At 43.3% G+C, this 22,500-nt stretch overlaps 2 protein-coding genes across 5 annotated transcripts in view; both read left to right on the forward strand.

Moving 5' to 3' along the window:
• LOC127005012 (unconventional myosin-Ie-like) overlaps window positions 1-14,076 on the forward strand; it is a 58,062-nt gene extending 43,986 nt beyond the window's left edge. For all 4 annotated transcript variants that reach the window (XM_050873442.1, XM_050873444.1, XM_050873443.1 and 1 more), the window contains 13 exons: window positions 1-181; window positions 920-1,087; window positions 1,856-1,987; window positions 2,733-2,954; window positions 4,025-4,243; window positions 4,837-4,931; window positions 5,481-5,637; window positions 5,906-6,085; window positions 7,922-8,082; window positions 8,593-8,741; window positions 9,223-9,802; window positions 10,537-10,604; window positions 11,899-14,076. The exon at window positions 1-181 is cut by the window's left edge and continues 5 nt beyond it. In XM_050873442.1, coding sequence (XP_050729399.1) covers window positions 1-181; window positions 920-1,087; window positions 1,856-1,987; window positions 2,733-2,954; window positions 4,025-4,243; window positions 4,837-4,931; window positions 5,481-5,637; window positions 5,906-6,085; window positions 7,922-8,082; window positions 8,593-8,741; window positions 9,223-9,802; window positions 10,537-10,604; window positions 11,899-11,975 — 2,389 coding nt within the window. In that variant the 3' untranslated portion in view covers window positions 11,976-14,076. The remainder of the gene's footprint in view (window positions 182-919; window positions 1,088-1,855; window positions 1,988-2,732; window positions 2,955-4,024; window positions 4,244-4,836; window positions 4,932-5,480; window positions 5,638-5,905; window positions 6,086-7,921; window positions 8,083-8,592; window positions 8,742-9,222; window positions 9,803-10,536; window positions 10,605-11,898) is intronic.
• Window positions 14,077-15,665: 1,589 nt separating this feature from the next.
• LOC127005013 (mitogen-activated protein kinase kinase kinase 1-like) overlaps window positions 15,666-22,500 on the forward strand; it is a 56,632-nt gene continuing 49,797 nt past the window's right edge. The window contains exon 1 of the mRNA XM_050873446.1: window positions 15,666-16,286. Within this exon, the coding sequence (XP_050729403.1) occupies window positions 15,783-16,286 (504 nt within the window). The 5' untranslated portion in view covers window positions 15,666-15,782. The remainder of the gene's footprint in view (window positions 16,287-22,500) is intronic.

Here is a 22,500-nt window from a genome sequence, read left to right on the forward strand (position 1 = left end):
CAACAAAGCCATGACGACCGACGCCAACCTGATCAACCTCGGCATCCTGGACATCTACGGCTTCGAGATCTTTGACAAGAATGGCTTTGAGCAGTTCTGCATCAACTACGTCAACGAGAAGCTGCAGCAGATCTTCATCGACCTGACGCTGAAGAGTGAGCAGAATGAGTATGAAGCCGAGGTGAGGAGAGGCGACAGGGAGATAGAAGAGAAGGAATAGATAGAACTTCCTTAACCCGGTAGCAGCGGGGATCATATTTCTGAATGGTCCCTCTAAGCGACAAAAATGAGAAAAAATCATCACTTACACAAACCAATTCATAATATATATCAAAGTATATGTGATCAGTTTATGCATCATCTATTTTTGGGGGTTTATATCATGGCAGAAAATTTGGCCTTGTGTGGTACATGGTAAAGCACAAATTTATTGGCTGGTGGTATGGTACATAAAGCCACAAATTCATTTCATTGGTATGGTACATGGTAAAAGCTACAAATTTGCCTGGTCACATACATGTGGTAAAATTAGCCAATTTAGCCTACTACTGTTAACACATATTTTCAACCTTTCGATCTTTTTAATTTTATTCAGAGCAGCGTCAAGTGGTCTCTTTTATTAGTTTTTTTTTCTTTTTTTCCCCCCCCCCTTGATCTGCCTCCCTCGTAAAACACAGTCGTCCCTCAAATAGTACGGTTTCCAATAGTTCAGTTTTGGTTTTATACGGATTGTCATGGAAGATCTTTTTAGGATTTTTAAATTTCCTGCTCATTGGGAAATTCAAAAATCCTAAAAAAATCTCCTATGAAAATCCACATAAAACTGAAACCAAACTATTGGAAACCATATTATTTGAGGGATGGCTGTATAAAAAAAGTAACTTCCTTAACACACTCCGCTCGGCCTCTCGCACCCCAGGGGATTCAGTGGAAGCAGATCCAGTTCTTCGACAACAAGGTGGTGTGCGAGCTGATCGAGGACAAGACTCCGCCCGGCATCATGTGCATCCTCGACGACACTTGCGCGACCATGAGTGCCAAGTCCGAGGGGGCCGACGAGGACTTCCACCGCAAATTGGAGTCCCAGGTGAGTGTGGAAGGAGGACAGAAGGGAGCAGGGGAAGGGGTAGAAGTGAGGAGTCTGCGGGACCTGGATATCTGTGGAAGTCTATGTAAGTCTGTCTGTCGCTGTGAAAATGTGATAACTGCTTCCTTGCTCCCCTTCCTTACCACTTTCTCCTCCTCCATAAGCTGTGTGTGTGTTTAAATATCTATATAAGTCTGTCTGTCGCTGTGAAAATATGATAACTGCTTCTTTGCCCCCCTTCAATACCACTCCCTCCTTAAGCTGTGTATGTGTTTAAATATCTATGTAAGTCTCCTGTTGCTATAAAAAATTGATATAACTGCTTCATCGCTCCCTTTCTTTACCTCCTCCTCCACCTCCATAAGCTGTGTGTGTGTTTAAATATCTATCTAAGTCTCCTGTTGCTATAAAAAAATAATATAAACTGTTTCATCGCTCCCTTTCTTTGCCTCCACCTCCTCCTCCATAGGCTCTGTGCGTGTGTTTAAATATCTATGTAAGTCTCCTGTTGCTTTAAAAAAAAATAATATGGCTGTCATCGCTCCCTTTCTTTACCTCCTCCTCCTCCTCCTCCTCCTCCTCCGCTCCCTAAATTGAATCTCCTCTGGCCTCTTGCTCTTTTTTTTCCTTTTGTCAGAGCAGTATCCAGAGTTTTTTTTTATATTTTTTTCCCCTTGAGCTCCCTTCCCCGCTGTAAAAAAGAAAAACAAGGAGGGGTGTCTGTGTGGGCCTGAGTACCTATGTAAATCTGTGTATATCCTCCTGCAGATCGGGTCGCACCAGTTCTACCAGAAGTTCAACCAGGGCTTCATGATCAAGCACTACGCCGGCAACGTCTCCTACCACGTCGAGAAGTTTTGTGAGAAGAACCGAGACGTCTTGTTCATGGACATCATTGAGGTGAGACACAGAGAGAGGGAGGGAGAGGGAGAGGGAGAGGGAAAGGGAGTGGGAGAGAAAGACAGAAAGAGAAATGGAAAGAGAGATAGACAAAAGAAACAGATAGAGTGAAAAGTACAGAGACAGGAAAAGAGAGAGACAAAGGGAGAGGGAGAGGAAGAGGAAGAGAGAAAAACAGGAGGAAAGACAGAAAGAGAAATGGAAAGAGAGACAGAAAGAGAGATAGGCAAAAGAAACAGGCATTGAGTGAAAAGTTGAGACAGGAAAAGAGACAGAGACAGAGAGAGAGGGAGAGACAGAAGGAAAGACAGAAAGAGAAATGGAAAGAGAGACAGAGAGAGAGATAGGCAAAAGAAACAGGCATTGAGTGAAAACTACAGAGACGGGAAAAGAGACAAAGACAGACAGAGAGAGAGGGAGAGGAAGTGGGAGAGAGAGAGAGAGAGACAAAGAAAGACAGAAAGAGAAACAGAAAGAGAGACGGACAGAAAAGAGAGACAGACAGAAAACAGACAGAGACCAAAAAGACAAAGACAGGAAGAGTGACAAAAAGAGATCACAGAGAGAGAAAGACAGAGAGATGGAGAGAGAGAAAGAGAGATTATTGAGTGTCATGTAATCTTTTGTTATACGTACTCTTAGGGTAGAAATGAAAATATAATCATCCACGAAGCAGGTCAACGAAAGGAACATTACCGAGACTCGTAAAATCATCCACTTCATCCACTCCTCCTCCCCAACCCAGGTGATGCAGAACAGCTCCAACGCCTTCATCCGCAAGCTCTTCCCGGACGTCATCCAGACCGGTGCCAAGGGTCGACCCACCACCGCCGGCACGAAGATCCGCACGCAGGCCAACCATCTGGTGGACACGCTCATGAAGTGTTACCCGCACTACATCCGCTGCATCAAGCCCAATGAGACCAAGAAACCGCACGACTGGGACGAGCAAATGGTGAAGCATCAGGTAAGGGGCTCACTCTGGCACTTAACCCGTCCGCTGCGATCTTTATTTTTTATTTTTTATTATTATTTTGTTTTTTACAGCAAAGGAGACAGCACACGGGCACAAAAAAAGGAAACAATAATAAAAAAAAACGCTACTCGCTGCTCCTGTAAAGAATCCGAAGAGGTGGCTGAAAGAGCAGTCAGTTATGTGAGAGGAGGTGTCCTGATTGGCACAGATTTGGCTTTCACTGGCAGCCGGATAACATATACTCCCTGGTCTTTCTCTGCCTCTGTGGTGGATTGTGGAGTGTTTCCCATGTGGTATCGGTATGCTGGATATCCCCTCCCAATTTGCATGACTTTACATTTTTCTTCATTGAATTGTAGCAGACACTTTTTGTTCCATTTCTGTAGTTTGGTGATGTCTTCTTGTAGGAAATCTGCAGTCAAGTGGTTAAGTAATCATGCACCCGACATTTGTAGTTCAGCATACTCTATTATTTTTTTATTTTATTTTAAGGGGGGCAGCTCAAGGGCAAAGAAAACATAAACGGCAGAAAAAAGGCCTGTTAGATGCTGCCCCGACGAGAGAGAAAAGAACAAGAGGCCAGAAGAGATTTAACATACATACAGATGGTTCAATAAGATGAGATATGAATGGAAGACACAGGATTAACAACAGCAGCAGTAGCAGTAGTAGTAGGTGCAGTAGAAGCAGTAACAGCGATGGAGGTTATTGATTAGCCAACCATCGCATCAACGCACACAAAAAAAAACTAAATGTGTAAGATGATATTTAAAATGAAGAAAGAATATTAGCAGTATCAGTAGTAGTAGCAGATATAGTTAGAAGCAGTAACAGCGATGGAGGTTATTGATTAGCCGACCATCACATCAACACACACAAAAAAATAAATGTATAAGATGATATTTGAATGGAAAGATGATTAGCAGTAGCAGTAGAGACAGATGCAGATAGAAGCAGTAGCAGGGATGGTCTTGGTCTTGGTCGGGCATCTCCTTCATCGTGACTCCATACCGCCCTTTGATTCTGAGGTTACTACAAACGTCCTCATTTCTCCGCAACAGGTGGAGTATCTGGGTCTGAAGGAGAACATCCGAGTGAAGAGAGCTGGGTTTGCGTACCGCCGGCCGTTCGAGAAGTTCCTGCAGCGCTACGCCCTCCTCTCCAAGCAGACGTGGCCGAGCTGGCACGGCAACCCCATCCAAGCCATCGACATCATCATGAGGGAGATCAGCATGGACCCATCACAGTACCAAGCCGGCAGGACCAAAGTGTTCATAAAGGTAGGCTCGGAAAATGTTTGGTCACCGAGTACATTGTTTGTTTATTCATTTGTTTATTTAACATGAAACGAGAAGAGTAGAAGAAGAGGAAACAGAGATTAACATAGATAAAAGCTTACAAGTCAAAGAATAGCCATGAATTTCCTCTCTCCCTCTTTCCTTCCCTGTTCCTTCCTTCCCACTTATCTCCTCCCTTCCTCTTTCCTTCCAATTTGTCTCCTTTCTTCCTCTTTCCTTCCCTGTTCCTTCCTTCCCACTTATCTCCTCCCTTCCTCTTTCCTTCCCTGTTCCTTCCTTCCCATTTGTCACCTCTGTCCCTCATTAATTCCCTCTTCCTTCCTTCCCACTTACCTCCTCCCTTCCTTATCTCTTCCCATTGATAAGGTAAGAATGGGGGAAATAAGGGGAAGAAAGAAATGGAATCATGAAGAATAAAGAAACAAGAAATGATCAATAAAGAGATAATCAACCCATTGCTTTTTACTGTGTGTGTGTGTGGGGGGGGGGGGGGGGTGCAAGTGTGGTAAGAATATAAGAACGTAAGAAGAAATAAAATCCCTGTACTAACTCTTCCACCTTCTCCTTCCCCGCAGGACCCCGAGTCTCTCTACATGATCGAGGAGTGCCGGGAACGCAAGCTGGACCACTATGCACGGGTCATCCAAAATGCCTTCAGGAAGCTATACAGGTCTGGCTCCTCTCATTCTCTTGGCACTTATCTCTAGTAGTAGTAGTAGTAGTAGTAGTAGTAGGAGAGTATCGAGACACTTCTCCTCCCGAAACTGACCTCTCTTGGACACTTTTCTTAGCTCTTTTTTTATAGGGGCAGTGAATAGTAGACTTTTTTCTCCTTATTATTTTTTTTGCCCTTGAACTGCTTCCTTTATTGAAAAAAAAGTAGTAGTAGTAGTAGTAATAGTTGTATGGGTCCTATGATTATTAAGTAGCAGTAGTAGTAGTGTGCATCTAACCTCATAAGGGAAAATAAGGACATGAAAAAAAATAAGAGAAAAAGAAGAAAGAATGGTAGTTTTGTAATGGTAGTTTGGGTTCTGTTATTATTACTATTATTATTATTATTATTATTATTATTATTATTATTATTATTATTATTATTATTATTATTATTATTATTATTATTATTATTATTATTATTATTGTATTACTCCTTTCATTATCTTTACTCATTATTCCTTATTAATTCTTCTTTATTAAATTTTTTCTTCCCCCCTCACAGTAAGAAGCGTTGGGTGAGGAGCTGCGTCGAGGCGAGCAATCTCATCGTGAACCGCAAGGAACGCCGAGCTCACTCCCTCAACAGGAACTTCCACGGGGACTACTTAGGGATCGAGTTCAAGCCGGGAATCAGCACCCTCATACCTCGCCGGGAAAAGGTCTTGCCCCCCCGTCCTCTTGTATCCCCTGACTGGCTGACCCCTTGACTTTTTTTTTTTTTGTGTGTGTGTGTGTGTGTGTGTGTGTGTGTGTGTTCTCCCAAGTTTCCCATTCTCACCACTTTCCCACACTCATTTTGTCCCATCATCCCTCAAGCTAGGTTGTCTTTACCCTCACAGCTATGCAAAACAACAACACCAACAATACCACGTCTTCCATTCTCACCACTTTCCCACACTCATTTTGTCCCTTCGTCCCTCCCGCCAGGTTATCTTTGCCCTCACGGTGGACAAGATTGACCGCTCCTTCCGAAAGAACAAGCGTGACCTCATCCTGACCCGCACCCACCTCTACCTGATCGGCCGCATGCAGATCAAGAAGGGGCCGGAGAAGGGCAAGACTCAGGAGATCATCAAGAGGCGAATCCCCATAGAAAACATAACACAGGTAAGACTTTTTTTCAGGGCTGTGGAGCGAGGTGTAGAAAATTTTTAATCTGACTTTGACTCCAGGAAATTTTGGGGTTGTGACTCAGGCTCAGACTCAGGACCATGGACCAGTTCGACAGTCCAACACAGAGTCATTGTAAGCGCTGAAACCAAACTATATTCACCACAATGATCCGTTATTTCTACTCAATGCCAGACGCTAAAGAGATTCCCTGTGTGGTCTTCTATAGTTTCCTTCTTTTTATATTAATGCCAAACACTATACAAGGAATGTTCATGGTATTTTGTGTTTGGTTGGGGAGCTTACAAACTTGCTGTAATGGACTGTAAAACTGGTCCCATAATCTTAACCCAGTAGCAGCGGGGATCATGTTTCTTAATGGTCCCTCTAAGCGAGAAAAATGAGAAAAAAATCACCCCTCAAACAAACCATTTCATAATATATATCAAAGCATTTGTGATCAGATTATGTATCATCTATTTTGGGGGGTTTATATCATGGCACAAATTTGGCTCGTCGCTGCTACACGGTAAAGCCATAAATTTGTCCCGTCGCTGCTACCGGGTTAAACGTATTGGGCTTCCATTACAACTATTTTCCAAGCCCACAGGAAAGATACACCGGGTTTTCATGGGTGAGTTTTTTTCTGTCCATGGTGCAGATGTGTAAAACTGTCACTAGGATCACAAAACAGCTCATGAAAACCCTAAAAAAACTTCTACGAGACTTTTCGAACAGGCATTCTGAGCAGCGTTGCCAAATTATCGTATGAACCACATATCGTATCTATCATTTTTATGCCTCAAACTCTCGTACCTACACAAGTAACGTGAGAAAATCAAAGTTAGTGCTAAAACTGTTGAATATTGATGTTTTTCGTTCTTTGTTGTTATAGTTATCGGTCAGCAACTACGAAAATGAAATGCAATGAGGACGATAATTTGCCAATGCTGATTCTGAGGTGCCGATACGTTTATGAATACGAGCATCAGACTCCGCCCCACTCACCCTCTCCCTATTCTGCAGTACAGTGGTAGGCAAATCAGACCCAGCCAGCCACACTACACCCCACACCACATCCAGCCACACATCACTCGTATTATAAAATAGTTGGAATTGGAGATATTTTTACCAATTCCAAAATCCGACTGCGGCTAAAAGTAGACAACTCTGGCAACTCCAACTCAGACTCCACACCCCTGCTTTTATTTCCTATTTTTTTTTTTTTTTTTTTTTTTTTTTCAGGAAAGGAGGTGACTTCAGGACAAAAAAAAGTCATTATTATGTTAGACAAGTATATTATTAGTTAAGTTCCAAAGCCCAGCCTAACCTAATCAAATCTAACCGAAGCAAACAAAACCTAATACAACCTAACCTCAACCTCACCCAGTCTAACCTAATCGAATCTAACCAAACCAAACCAAACCTAATGTAACTTAACCTGAACCTGTCCACCCTAACCTAATCCAATTTAACCAAAGCAAACTGAACCTAACACAACCTAACCTCAACCTGACCATCACAACCTAACTAACCAAACCAAACCAAGCCAGACACAACCTAACCTCAACCTGACCGTCACAACCTAACTAACCAAACCAAACCAAGCCAGACACAACCTAACCTCAACCTGACCGTCACAACCTAACTAACCAAACCAAACCAAGCCAGACACAACCTAACCTCAACCTGACCGTCACAACCTAACTAACCAAACCCAACCAAGCCAGACACAACCTAACCTCAACCTGACCATCACAACCTAACTAACCAAACCAAACCTAACCTCAACCAGCCTAACATCACAAAATCTAATCCACCCATGATCCACAGGCAACACTCTCCACCCTGCAAGACAACCTGGTGCTGGTCCACATCAAGGATGACCATGAGATGTTTGTGGAGGTGGAGTTCAAGGTGGAGTTCATCTTTCTGCTCAACCGTAACCTAAAGGAGCGATGCGGCAGGGAACTTCCGCTTAACTTTACAAACAGGTGTGTGTGTGTGTGTGTGTGTGTGTGTGTGCAGAGACTGATCAGTGTTTATTTCTTTCTTCTTTTTCTTGTTTTGTTCTTCTTTTATTTCTTTCCCTTTGTCAAACCTACTCGATTTTTATTGTATCTGAACCTTGCCTTCTTGGTTCTTCCTCCTTTTCTTCTTTTTCCTCCTCTTCTTTGTTTTCTTCTCCTTTTTCTTCTTTGTTCTCTTCTTCTTTTCTTCTTCTTCTATGGACAAGAAAATTCAGGTTCTTCTTTTCTTCTTCTTCTTCTTTTATTACTCAGACTCCTCTTCTTTCTTATCCTATTTCTTCAGAGTGATCTTTTGAGTACACATTAAAGCAAACAACAGACAGAAAAAGAGACTGATAGACCACTTCTCTGCCATAAAGATGAAAAAAATAAGAATTAATAAAAGAAATTGATAGAGAAAGAACAGGTATCCATCACTTCAAGCTCACCCATACATAACCACCGTCATCCACTGACTATCTTCCGTCCCACCAGCTTTACCTACCGAGTGAAGAAGATGCGGTGGAGTGGCGCGTCAGAGAAGAAGGTCGTGTTCAAAACCGGGTTGTCGGAGGTCCCCGTCTTCTCCTCTTCCGGCTCCACTCTCAGTGTCTCCGTTGGTCCTGGCCTTCCCAAGCAATCCCGTAAGTCTTGAATGTTTCCCTGTCCTCCCTAACCATTTCCCTATGTCCTGAATGTCCCTGTAGCCTTCCCAATCATTCCTCTAAGTCAAGAGTGTTTCCCATGGCCTACCCAACCATTCCCTAAGTCATGAGTGTTTCTGTGTCCTCCCCAACCATTCCCTATGTCATGAGTGTTTTCCGTACACTTCCCAACCATTCCCTAAATTATGAGTGCTTCCCGTGGCCTTCCCAGCCATTCCTGTAAGTCCTGAATGTCCCTGTAGCCTTCCCAACTATTCCTGTAAGTCATGAGTGTTTCTGTGTTCCCTCGATCAGGACCAACACACACATACTTAAAAAAAAGGTCCTGCCAGTCCCAAATCGATAAACCTCATTGAAATTACACCTCCATTTCACTTGACGTTCCCTGGTCTTGCATTAAGTTGCGAGTCTACTGTATAATACTTCCTCTGTATCCTATTGTTGTTCTCTGCTCCCTCAGAACCAACTGGGCAGCGAGTCATCACCCCGGATGTCAAGTTTTTGGCATCAGGCGGACACAGGGGTCAGGCCCCCTTTGCCAGTGACACCTGGACCTCAAACGCCTCATTGTCCTCGAACACCTCAAACAACGGCAGGAAGCCCTTCTACCCTCCCAAACCCATAGGCCCCGCCCCCAAACCCTCAAGCCACATCCTCAAACCCCCAGGCCCCGCCCCCAAACCCCCAGGCTTCACCCCCAAACCCATCCCGGGGAATAGTGCACCTAGACCAGCTGTGACCCCTGTGGCAATCCCCCGACAAGGCCCTATGCACCCTCCCTTCCCAATCTCAAACCAGAACTCTCAGAATGGCGGTGTTGCTTACCCTTCAAGACCTAATGCAGTCAAAGCACAACAAGGTTTCCGACTCCCCCAAAACCCATCTTCTAATAACTTTACCCCCTTCCCTGTGATACACCCTCCGCCACCCCCCTCCGAGCCTGCCCCAGCAAACCAGCCATCCATAAGGGCTAGACCCACACCACCCATCCCTGTCCAGAGGCCCAAGCCCAGTCGGCCGCAAGTGAAGGCGTTATACCCGTGAGTCTGAGTGTTGTGGGGTTCCTAGAGGTCTTGTCTTTTTTTTTCCTAGTTTCTTTTCTTCTTTTTCTTGATTTTCTTGATCTTTTTTCTGTGCCATATTCCTAGAGGTCTTGTCTTTTTTTTTCCTTGTTTCTTTTCTTCATTTTCTTGATTTTCTTGATCTTTTTTCTGTGCCATATTCCTTGAGGTCTTGTCTTTTTTTTTTCCTTGTTTCTTTTCTTCTTTTTCTTGATTTTCTTGATCTTTTTTTCTGCGCCATATTCGTAAGTCTTGGTGTTGTGGGGTTCCGAGAGGTCTTGTTTTTTCCTTATTTCTTTTCTTCTTTTTCTTGATTTTCTTGATTTTCTTTTTTTTCGGCACCATATTCGTAAGTTTTGGTGTTGTGGAGTTCCGAGAGGTCTTGTTTTTTTCCTTCTTTCTTTTCTTCTTTTTCTTGATTTTCTTGATTTTTTTTTTTTTTTTTTTTTTTTTTTTTTTTTTTTTTCCTCAGCGCCATATTCGTAAGTCTTGGTGTTGTGGGGTTCCGAGAGGTCTTCTTTTTTCCTTATTTCTTTTCTTCTTTTTCTTTTGAATAATTGTAGCATAAAAATGACTCTTCTTCATCATCTCTTCGGCTCAGAACAGTGTATTCCTCCCTCTCCTAACATATAATTACGGAACAACTTTCTGTTCTTCCCACAACCTAACCTATGAGTACTGTACCTGACGACTTTCTTTTCTTCCCACCACAGTTACAATGCAGCGGACAGTGATGAGCTAAGCTTTGAGGAGGGTGACATTTTGTATCTGGATGAGGAAGGTGAGTGAAGGGATGAATAATGAAGAGAGGAAGGAAGAAATCAGTTGTGAGAGTAACATAATGGGTCATATTTTCAAACATTTTGGCACCTAAGGCTTTCATGAGAGTTGTGGGCATTTCCAGGGGTGGTTTTATGATCCTTCTGGTAGTTTAACCCTTCTTCCATACCATGAACCTAAAAAAACACTCATAAGAACCCAGTTGATCTCCTTTTTGGCCTTTGGAAATAGTTGATGTGAGAGGTGGAGGCATCTGACAATACCAAACGATGTATCTGGTAGTGAAAGGTGAGGACAGGAATAGATAGTGAATAAAGGGGGAGTAAAAGTGTGTGTGAGGGTGACATAATGTATCTGGTAGTGGAAGGGAAGGACAGGAACAGATAGTGAAGAGATGAGGATAAATAGTTTGTGAGGGTGACATAGTGTATCTGGAGGTGGAAGGGAAGGACAGGAACAGATAGTGAATAAAGGAGGATCAAAAGTGTTTGTGTGGGTGACATAATGTATCTGGTAGTGAAAGAGAAGGACAGGAACAGATAGTGAAGAGATGAGGGTAAATAGTTTGTGAGGGTGACATAGTGTATCTGGAGGTGGAAGGGAAGGACAGGAATAGATAGTGAATAAAGGAGGATTAAAAGTGTTTGTATGGGAGACATAAGGTATCTGGTAGTGAAAGGTGAGGACAGGCATAGATAGTGAAGAAAGGAGATAAAAGATCTGTCCGAGGGTGACATAATGTATCTGGAGGTGGAAGGTGAGGACTGGAATAGATCGTGAATAAAGGAGTATAAAAAAATGTGTGTGAGGGTGACATAGTATATCTGGAGGTGGAAGGAAAGGACAGGAATAGATAGTGAAGAGGGGAGATACTAGGTCTGTCCAAGGGTGACATAATGTATTTGGAGGTGGAAGGTGAGGACAGGAATAGATAGTGAAGAGGGGAGATACTAGGTCTGTCCAAGGGTGACATAATGTATTTGGAGGTGGAAGGAAAGGACAGGAATAGATAGTGAAGAGGGGAGATACTAGGTCTGTCCAAGGGTGACATAATGTATTTGTAGGTGGAAGGTGAGGACAGGAATAGATAGTGAAGAGGGGAGATACTAGGTCTGTCCAAGGGTGACATAATGTATTTGGAGGTGGAAGGTGAGGACAGGAATAGATAGTGAAGAGGGGAGGATAAAAAGTGTGTGTGTGAGGATGACATAGAAATGTCTTATAATACGACCCTATGTCCCTAGAGCTGTTATGAAGCACTGCATGAGTAACACCCTTTCATCTTGTCATTGCAGAAGCGAGCGGCTGGTGGAAGTGCAGCCTGCAGGGTAAGTCAGGCTACTGCCCCAGCACCTACCTGGAGAAGATTTAACCCTGCTGACGTCGTAGGCACGGAAATATCAAGATGTTAGCAGATTAACTTATTAACCGCAGTGGTGTTTGGGAACTGCCGTAACCTCTTTTCGTCTCTCTTCTTCTGTAACACGTGCACATGCGTTCCTTCTGAGGGTAATTAAGAAGGCAAGGTAAAGCATGTCACGAGGAGGAAGAGGAGATAAAGAAACGATGAAAGAAGACGAGTAGTGGAGGTAAGTGGAAGGGCAAGAATCATCTAGTCCCCAAGTGAAGTTAACAACCCACATGCTTGCCCTCTGTGAGTAAGGAAGGCTAAAGCATGGATTGAAACTGTAAGGAGAAAGGAGAAGAAGAAGAGGGAAAATAATAAGAGTAGACGGAGGTCGAAGAGGAATCATCAGGCCCTGCAGTCAACTTAGTAACTTGTACAGTCTCTGAAAAATGTAAAAGTGAAGCACGTTAGAAGTATTAGGAGAGGAAAGAGAAAAGAGAAAATATGGAAAGTAGAAGTAGGGTGAAAAAGAAGTCAGGTCCTACAGTCAACTTAGAAACTCACAATCATCAATGGTGAATGAAAAATCATGTAAGGAATGTTAGGAGGAGGAGGAGGAGGAAGATAAGGAACAGAACTGATGGAAGAAGAATAGAAGCAGAGCAAGGGTAAAGAAGAGGAGTACAATTGTCAGTCTCCAAAGGCAAATAAAAAAAGTTAAATTGTGAAGTATTGTAATTGCAAGAAAAAGAGGATGAAGAAGATAGAAAAGCAGAGGGAGGCTAAGAAAAACGGCCTGCATTCCTTATTAGCAAGAGGAAGAAGGTTGAAACGTGTAGATAGAAGGAAGAGGAGGAAAGGAGAAACTAAGGAAAACAAGGAGAAGTAGAAGAGAGAGAAGAAGAATGCATTAGAATGAGAAATGTCGAAGTATATATATCCAAATGGCTAGTAGAGGAGGAGGAGGAGGAGTAGGAAGGCATTTGCAAGAAGAAATGGTGAGAGCTGGAGGAGGAGAAGAAAGGAATTTGGAAGAAGAAAAGTTGAAAGATTTGGAGGAAGAGGAGGAGAAGGAAAATATTTGAAACAAGTTGGAGGAAGAAGAGGAGGAGGAGGAGAAGAAGGAAAGGGCTTGGGAGAAGAAAAGTTGAGAGATTTGGAGGAAAAGGAGGAGAAGAAGAAGGAAAAGATTTGAAAGAAGCTCGAGGAAGAAGAGGAGAAGGAGAAGGAAAGGGTTTGGAAGAAGAAAAGTTGAAAGAGTTGGAGGAAGAAGAGAGGAAGGAACAGATTTAGACGAAGATAAGTTGAAAGAGGAGGAGAAATTTAGTAGAAAAGCTGAGAAGGAAGAGATTTAAAAGAAAAGTTGAAGGCATTTGATTTTCATTTTCTCGAGTCAACTGAAAAACTCACTGACTTCGATGTTTGGTGAAGAAGTCATCCATTTATTTTCTACCAGTAACTTTTTGTATATATTAAGTTAGCACCCCTATCACACACACACACACACAGATGGAAAATATTATATAGCTCTTCCATGTCGTGAGTTTTGTACAGCTTCCTCAGATGATATATATACGATGATAAGGACATAATAGTTCACACTTCTTTCGTGAGTGATTGATTTATCGTTTTTTATGCACTTATAAGTAAAATTAACAGTGAAATTCAATCCTTACGTTGCAGTCATTTCTTTTAATTTTTATTTTTTTTATTTTTTATTTATTTATTATTTTTTTTCTGGCAATGCTGTTTTGTAAATGTGAAAGGTTGAAAAAACTGTTACATAGATATCACTGAAGATTTTTTTTTATTTTTTTTATGCCTTGTAAATAGTAATGATAATAATAATGGAGGTATATATATTGATTATGGAGTGTCGCTGTATACTATCAGTTTTATTGTGTGTTCCCAGCATCCTCCTGACTTTGGTAGCAATGTTTTGTGTTCTTTTATATAACTTTTTCATATAACTTTTTTTTTTTTTTGTTTCTTCGTTTTCATTCCCGTCTTGTATCGAGTGATTGAAGCAAAACCAAAGATTATTTTTTTTCTGAATGATGAAAGATACCAACCGTGTACATTAATGTTAATAAGTCTAGTCTATTAATAAAGTTCTTGAAGTTCATGGGGTGTTTTTATTTATCATATGTATTCATTTATTTATTTTTTTTTTTTTAAACTTTGTATTGTCAAGCTTTCGGTACATTATCATATTAGTAAGTATTTATTCTTTTCATTCTTTCCCTTTCCCTTCCTCGTCTCCCTCGTAGGTCTTTGTGCTCTCTTTTTACTCTTTCTCCCTCTCTTCTCTCCCTTCGGTTCTTTACCTTTTCCCTCTCTTACAGGTTTCATTAACATCCTTTCCCTTCTGTCCATGTGTGTGACGAGGACATTGAGAAATTGAGATTGATGCCTTTGGTAAAAAGTCCACGCCGAATCATGGGGTATCGCTGGAATGACTTTGTGTCAAACCGGCAACTACACCGTGAGACTGATTCGACATATATTACCTGCATAGTCCGTCAACGCCAACTCCGGCTTTACGGGCACGTGGCACGTTACCCAGAAGCCGACCCTGCTCATTGGGTTGTCTCTGAATAAATCCTGAGTGGAGGAGGCCAAGGGGACGCCCACAGAGTCCATGACATGGGCAAGTCGTTAGATCCTGCCAGTAGGTACTCAGGATTGGAAAGGGGGCCTGTATGGAGACTTGCCAGGATGGACCCGCGGACTTGGCGTCGTAGGATGGGCGAGGCGATGTGCCCCGGCGTATGCCCCCAGTGACTGATTGATTGATTTCCCTTTTCTATTTATCTCCACTGCCCTCTTTCCTTCCCATTTATCTCCTCTTTCCTTGCCTGTTCCTTTCTTCCCATCCATCTCAAATTTCGCTTTCCTTCCCTGCTTCTTCCTTCCTATTTTTCTCCTCTCTTCTTTGCTTCCCTGTTCCCTCCTCCATTTAACTCCACTGCCCTCTTTCCTTCTTATTTACCTCCTCTCTTCCTCTTTCCTTCCCTGTTCCTTTCTTCTCATTTACCTCCTCTCTTCCTAATACTTTCCCTGTTTCTTCTTTCCCTCCTCGGTCACAGGTAAGCGAGCTTAATTACAAGACAGGTAGGAAAATGTTCACAGGGGGCAGGGAAAAGCAAGCCAGGGGACGTATTTTTCGAAGGTAAGTGTAATCCATGGTGAAGATCGAAGGATCCGAGAGAATGCGGCTCTAGGTAGGTTGATATTGAGGAAAGGGTTAAATATTTCGTCGATAACATGACAGGCTACGTTATTTATACATATTCCTGGACCTGGCGAGGGTGCCTGGCCGTGGAGGTCACCGGTCACAAAGGAGTCCAGATCGTACGACTTCCTAGACTCCATGGCGGTCACCCATACTACCCCGCTCGTCTGTGTACATCCAATAAAGCAAAACGGAGTACTTTCCCATGGCTTTGCAGGCCCCCCGCCCTCATAATCTGTAAATTACGCCTCGCCGCAGTGCCGCACTGTCGCCGGGGTCAGCGGCGGGCGTGCGGCAGAAACGTGGCAATGGTGCACGACGCGCCGACCGCCGAGGCGCGGCCCGCTGTCAGCCGTATGGCGGTGATAGGCCTCCTGCCCCCCTGCGCCCCTACCTCGGCGGTACATGTTTGAAAGAAGACTCGCCAATAGTCCCAATAAACACCAGAAATAAGGCAAGGGCGGCGAATGGCTACCAGCAGGGAACCAGCGCGGGGGAAGAGAGACGGGGCGAGGCGCGGCAGCGCGGTCGCCACCGCCGCCGCCGCGCCTCAGTAGGGTGAGAGCCGTCATAAGAGGAGGTCTTTATCATGCGTTATGTCGGCCCACGCCGCAAATTCGCGGCTGGCCAATAGCTTTCCCGTAATAACTCACACTACTAACCGGTCTCCGCCTATAGAGACCGGCAATGTAGCGGACGCCAGTGTGTACGGTGGAAAACGAGATGTGAGTGGCGGTGTGGGGCCGAGTCCACGCGAGGCCTCGGCAGCGCCAGGCGGCGGCGGCGGCGCCAGATCCAACGGCGCGCCGCCCCCCGCCAGTGCCAAAAGTGCGAGTGGTGTCAGTGCCAGTGAATACACAGTGAGTAAAACCGGCCATGCAAACGGAACCAGTGGCCCGACGCCCCCCGGCGGCGCCTCGGGGGGGCGGGAGGGCGAGGGAGTGAGCGGCGGGGCGCGAGGCGTGGGGATGGGGGGCGGCGCCTCCCCCGCCACCCCCCGCCGCGGCGAGGGCGGCAGGCAGAGCAGGATGGATGCCGCCAACTTCAGGCTCAGGGTGCGGAAGGGCGGCGGCGAGGGCGTCACCAAGAAGGGACCCATGGTAGGTCACGCGCCTTGACCCCCGACACCACCACCTCCAACACCACCGCCGCCATTACTAGTATTACTATCGCCTAATATTATCATTATTGGTGATGGTGGTGGTGGTAGAGGTGGTATTGTATCATTATTATTATTACTGGTCAAAATTTACTTTATGCTCCAACCAGATCCCGTCTCTTACTTATTAACCAACTGCTCTCCTGTTGTCCTGCATGTCCTCTAACCGTCACACCTCTACTATTTATTTTTTACCGTGCACGTATTTTCCCTCTTTCATCTCTTTGTAATACGTGCAGGTGTCCTCATCTATTTATAATATAGTAAATCATCTAACTTCCTACCATGTGTGTGTGTGTGTGTGTGTGTGTGTATGAGAGAGAGAGAGAGAGAGAGAGAGAGAGAGAGAGAGAGAGAGAGAGAGAGAGAGAGAGAATCACTGAGGAAAGAAGTTAATAAGATAGGTAGTAATTATTAGTGTTGCTGGCAAAGTGACTGGCTAACTGTGACCGGTTGACTGGCTGGCGGACTGGGTGACTGACTTACTGACTTACTGACTGGCTCGTGGGATGGCTGAGTGAAAGATTTAGTGGCTAGATGACTGGAAACTGATTAACCGGCTGACTGAATGGACTGTATAGCTGACTGACTGGCTGTCTGAATGAGAGAGAGAGAGAGAGAGAGAGAGAGAGAGAGAGAGAGAGAGAGAGAGAGATAGGCCTGAGTGGGTGGGTGGCTGGCCATGATCAGATGCGATTATGTCCAAAATTTGTGTGTGGCGTAAGAGCATGAGGTCAAGAGGCCACCACGCGTCACGGAGAGGTCACGGGGGGGGGGGGGGGGCACGGAAGGTCATCTTAGTTTAGCAGTCTCCCGGTCTATTTCTTTGCCCGTGGGTGTTTTGCTGTTTCGTTGTCTGTCTGTCGCCATATGTATTTTGTAGGCTATCTTTCTTTGCTTCTTTTGTCTGTCTTTCTGTATTTTTGTCTCTGCTGTCTGGATGGTTCTACTTTTTTTTTCACCTGTCAACCTTTCTTTCAATCATTACACCTGTCTACTTTTGTTTCCTTGAGTCATCTACCTTACCTACCTATCTACCTTATTCTGACGTAGCCTACCCACCCATCTACCTTCCTACCCTCCTGTTCTTAATATATACCCACATTTATTTATACTCCTTACCTTTCCCCCTGTTTAGCCATATACCTGCCAGCCTTTATTGATTGCACTCCTGTCTACCTATTTGTTTTCTTCTCACCTACCTACCTACCTACGCCCCTATCCTCCTGCTGTTAATATACCCACCTTCATTCATCCCTCCTCCTTACCTTTCCCCTTTACCCAACCTTTCTACCTGCATTTTTACCTGAGCATGCCTACCTTCAGTGTACCTCTATCCCAACCTGGCTCACGTATTGCATCTTACCTGGCTGCATTGAAATTACTAGGACAGAAAAACACTCTTGAGTCAGTATTCTTGTATAAAATCCTTTGGTGTAATGGCTAAAGGGTAGTATTAACATTTAAGGCAAAGTTTCATTAAATCTTTCTACTTTAGCTCTTCTTGTGGTTAGGCTAAGGTTGCGTAGCATTCCTGTACTTATGGTTAGAGGGGCTACGTGTGGCCTAGGCTATTAATAAGTGTAAGTCATATTCTTCTACCCACAAAGACATTGAATTATCCCTTCAAACGTTTAGCACTCCAGGTTAAGAAACGAGATGTCTCATAATTTCCTTCTACCATTCTTTAAGTACCTTTTTTTCAACCAAGACAGATTTCAGCACTGGATTTACAAGTGAGATACTACATAGCTACTGTACAATTTCCTCTTACCATTTTGACCAATTATACCATTTCCTCCAAACAACATTCCAGGTTAACAAAGGAATTTCTGCACGATTTCTGTCAACCTTTCTGCATATCTACCCTTTATTTTCCACCTTACCAGTACATATCTAGGAATTGAGTCTGGCTTCAATATTTTCAGTCCTTGTTTTGCTTCTCGATGGAAATTCTCTCTCTCTCTCTCTCTCTCTCTCTCTCTCTCTCTCTCTCTCTCTCTCTCTCTCATCTTGCCTCTTGTCTTCTACATTTCTTTCTTACTTCACACATTCACTCTTATGTCTCCTCTTCCTTTCTCCTTCTTTTCTCTGGTCCTCTCTCTCTCTCTCTCTCTCTCTCTCTCTCTCACCACATTCTTCAGGCCCAGAAAAGGTTATCAGCCGGAATATTTAAATTTTGGCACGGTTTATCTATGGAGATTTAATGCTGCCTTGGTTTCTCTCTTTTACAATTCTATGCAAGTTAAAGTTTATAGGCCGTGTCTGTTTAAATGTCTTGGCATCTCAGTTAGCCTGTTTGAAAAGCCTCTTGTAGTAGAAGTTGAAAAGCCTCTCGTAGTAGAAGTTGAAAAGCCTCTCGTAGTAGAAGTTGAAAAGCCTCTCGTAGTAGAAGTTGCAGGGCTCTTCGTGAACTGTTTGATGATGCTAGTGGACTGTTTCGTGATGCTAGTGGACTGTTTGGTGATGTTAGTGGACTGTTAGGTGATGCTAGTGGACTTTCGTTATGCTAGTGATAGTTTTACACCACCTCTATACCATGAACGGGAAAATCACCCATGAAGACCCGGTTGGTTAATCTTCTCTGTTGCTTTGTGAAATGTAGTAGTTTATAATTGGACCCCGAGTCATCTAAGAATATAGACGTAGGGTAGTATAATTTTATATATCTGAAATTGACCTCATCATTATTATTTTCTTCTGCTTCTTCTTCCTATTCTCCTCCTCCTCCACCTCCCCTTCTCATTCCTCATTCTTTATTCTTTTTGTCGAGCAACGTCTATTGGGCTTTTTTGTTGTTGTTTTGTTTGTTTGTTTGTTTGTTTTTCCTTGAGCTATCTCCCTTGCTGTAAAAAGTAAATGCCATCCCATGAAGTACTATGTATTTGAAGCAGACGCCGACTTCATCTGTTGTGATTAATGAACGTGTCTGGAAAGAAGGGAAAAATATGAGAAAAAAAAATAGACGTGTGTATTCAAAAATAGAAAAAAAATTATTGCACACTCACCTAATGTGATTATAGTTAAAATATCACGAGTCACTTTTACTGCCTGCTACTTTTTTTTACATTTTTCGTGTGTGTGTGTGTGTGTGTGTGTGTGTGTGTGTGTGTGTGTGTGTGTGTGTGTGTGTAGAAGAGCTTGAATAATGGTAAGAAAAAAAATCATGTTAGTTTGGATTATGAAGACGAAAAACAAAGATAATGAAGGAAATAAAAGAATATGAGAGAAGGAAAGAAAGGGGTAAGGGAAGGAATGCAAAGGAAATGGGATAGAAGAAAAATAGAAGGAAGGAAAGAAAAAAAAATAAAAGGGATGGGAGAGAGAGAGAGAGAGAGAGAGAGAGAGAGAGAGAGAGAGAGAGAGAGAGACTGGCTTTTTTATGAACTAATTGAATGGAAGGTGTGTTTGGCTTTATCATAATGGACTTTGTTTTTATGTTCGTTTTGTTTTATTATCTTTTTTCTATGTTATTTTTTTTCTCCGATGCGTGATGGTGGCAGTCTTTGTCAACTTTTTATAGGTCTTTTTATTCACTCTTCTTTCTTTTTTATTTTATTTTCCGTCACCTCGTCTTACTCCTTTTTCCTTCTCGTATTCATTTTTATTTTCCTCCTTTTGCTCTTGCTTTTCCTCCTCCTCTTCCTCATCTTCGTTTTCATCCTCTTCTTCGTTCCTCGTTTTCCTCTTCATCCTCCTCCTCCCCTTCTCCTCTTTTCTACTTTTTCATTTCCTTTGTTTTCATATTTTCTTTTCACTTCTTGGTTGAATCATAATAAGTCTTTTTGTTACCAGTTTTCCTCTTTCGTTCATTCAGTATTTTTTCCTCTTTCCCTTTTCCTGGTTTTGTTTTCTGTTAGTTCACTCACTCCTTATTTCTCCTCCGCCACTTTTACTTCTTTTTCTTTTCCTTCACCTCCTCTTCTGCGTCCCTGCTGAACTGGTTAGGCCTAGCAACCCCTTTTGAGAGAGAGAGAGAGAGAGAGACTGTATGTGCTCTTTGTATGTGTGCGTGTGTGTGTGTGTTGAGGTTACTTACTACAACCACTACCTGTAATGGCGGCTGCGTAGTGTAGTAGTAGTAGTATAGTAGTAGTAGTAGTAGTAAGTTATAGAGACTGTGGTGATGGTGGTGGTAGTGGTGGTGAGGACAAAGAGACGCTTGCACAGTGGTGGTGATGGGGGTGGTGGTGCTGGTGATAAGGCGGTGAGGAGAGGGCATTGGTAGTGATAGTAGTAGTAGTAGTAGTAGTAGTAGTAGTGGTAGGGACAGAATATGAATAGTGATAGCAAGGATAGTTATAGCAGAAGACAAATTATAGAAAAGACAGCAATAGTAGTAGTAGCAGTAGTAGTAGTAGTAGTAGTAGAGGCAGAAGTGGTAGTGATGTTGGTAGTTGTGGTAGTGGTGGTAGGTGGAGGGCAGTAGCAGTGGTAGTGGTAGTGGAGACAGGACAGTGCTGGTGGTGGTGGTGGTGGGTGAGGGACTGGGCAGGGCAGGGGCGTGGTAGTTGCTGACGTGGGTGTTACCAAGGACGTCAGCCAAGACCCAGACCTACCCATTCCTCCTGGTTCTCCTTCCTCCTCCTCCTCCTCCTCTTCTCCGTTTTCTTCTTTGGTTGTGTCTCTTCTCTTTAGGGGTCTTCTTTACTCCTCTTTCTCCACCACCTTCTTTCTTCCTCATTTCTTCTTTCTCCTTTCTTCCATTTCCTCGTGGTATTTTTTGGGGGAGTGCTCTTCTCTTCCTTTTTCTCCTTTCTTCCTCCTCCTCCTCCTCCTCCTCCTCCTCCCCTCCTCTTCGTCCTTTTCTTTGTGTTTCTTTTTGTCTCTACTCCTTTTTCTCCTTTTCATCATCTTCCTCCTCTTCCTTCATTTTCCTTCTTCTTTCTTCCTTCTCTTTCTCCTCCTCTTCGTTATTTCCTTCCTTTGTTGAGTTCTTTTGTTTCTTCTTGACTCGCCTTCTCTCAGCCTACTCCTCTTCCTTCTCCTCCTTTTTTTTTTTTTTTTACTTCTTCTTTGCTTCGTTTTCTCCATTTGCAGTTTACTTGACTTTTGTTTGTGTTACTCTTTCTCCTCCTCTTTTCCTCTTCCTCTTCCTCCTTTTCCTCTTTATCCCTTTTCCTGCACCGCCTTCTCTTGTATCCTGTTTTCTTTCTGTTCCTTATCCTAATTCTTGTTCCTCATCTCCCTCCCTTTCTCCTTTTCCTTTATTTCTTCTTGATCTGTATTCTTTCTTCCTCTTTCTTCTCTTCTTGTCCATTCATTTGTTTGTCTTCCTCTTCTCCTTCCTCTTTGTTATGTAATTCTTCCCTTTCATTTTTTTCTTTTCTTTTTTAGCTTTTCCCTTTCTTTGTTAACTATCTTTCTCCTCCTCCTCCTCAATCTCCTCCTCCTCCTCCTCCTCCTCCTCCTACTACTACTACTACTACTACTACTACTACTACTACTACTACTACTACTACTACTGCTGCTGCTGCTACTACTACTACTACTACTACTACTACTATCTACTGCTTTACTACTACTACTACACTATCACCGTTACTACATTTACTGCTACCAGAAAGAGAGAGAGAGAGAGAGAGAGAGAGTCGCTAATTGAAGGAGACAAGCGAGGTTCTGTGTGTGTGTGTGTGTGTGTGTGTGTGTGTGTGTGTGGAGGTCGTTGGTAGCAGCATTAAAAGAAGGATTGAAACGATCTCCTTCTTTCCTCCTCCTCCTCCTCCTCCTCCTCCATCTCTTCTTCCTCCTCCTCCTTCTCCTTCTCCTTCCTTACTTCATGTGTCGTTTTATTCTTCTTCCTTGTTTTTACTCTTATTTATTTTCTTATTCCTCATTTTACTCTTTCTTCGATTTTACCATTCATCATTTATATATTTCTTCTCATTTTTACCATTCCTCTTTTCTCTTCTTTTTTTTTCTTCTTCTTCTAGTGACCATGAACCAAGAATACAGTTTTATTTTTTTGTACATATGTCTCGTTCATCCTCTGTATTCCTTCTTCCCCTTCCCTTCACCATTTCCTTATCTCTCCCCTTCTTCGTGTGGGTAGTAGTAGTAGTAGTAGTAGTAGTAGTAGTAGGAGGAGGAGGAGGAGGAGGAGGAGGAGGAGGAAGACGGCTATACCAATATCTGCTTACGTTTGTTTTCCTGCT

This window comes from Eriocheir sinensis, chromosome 29 (assembly GCF_024679095.1).
Source record: "Eriocheir sinensis breed Jianghai 21 chromosome 29, ASM2467909v1, whole genome shotgun sequence".
Taxonomy (NCBI): Eukaryota; Metazoa; Arthropoda; class Malacostraca; order Decapoda; family Varunidae; genus Eriocheir; species Eriocheir sinensis.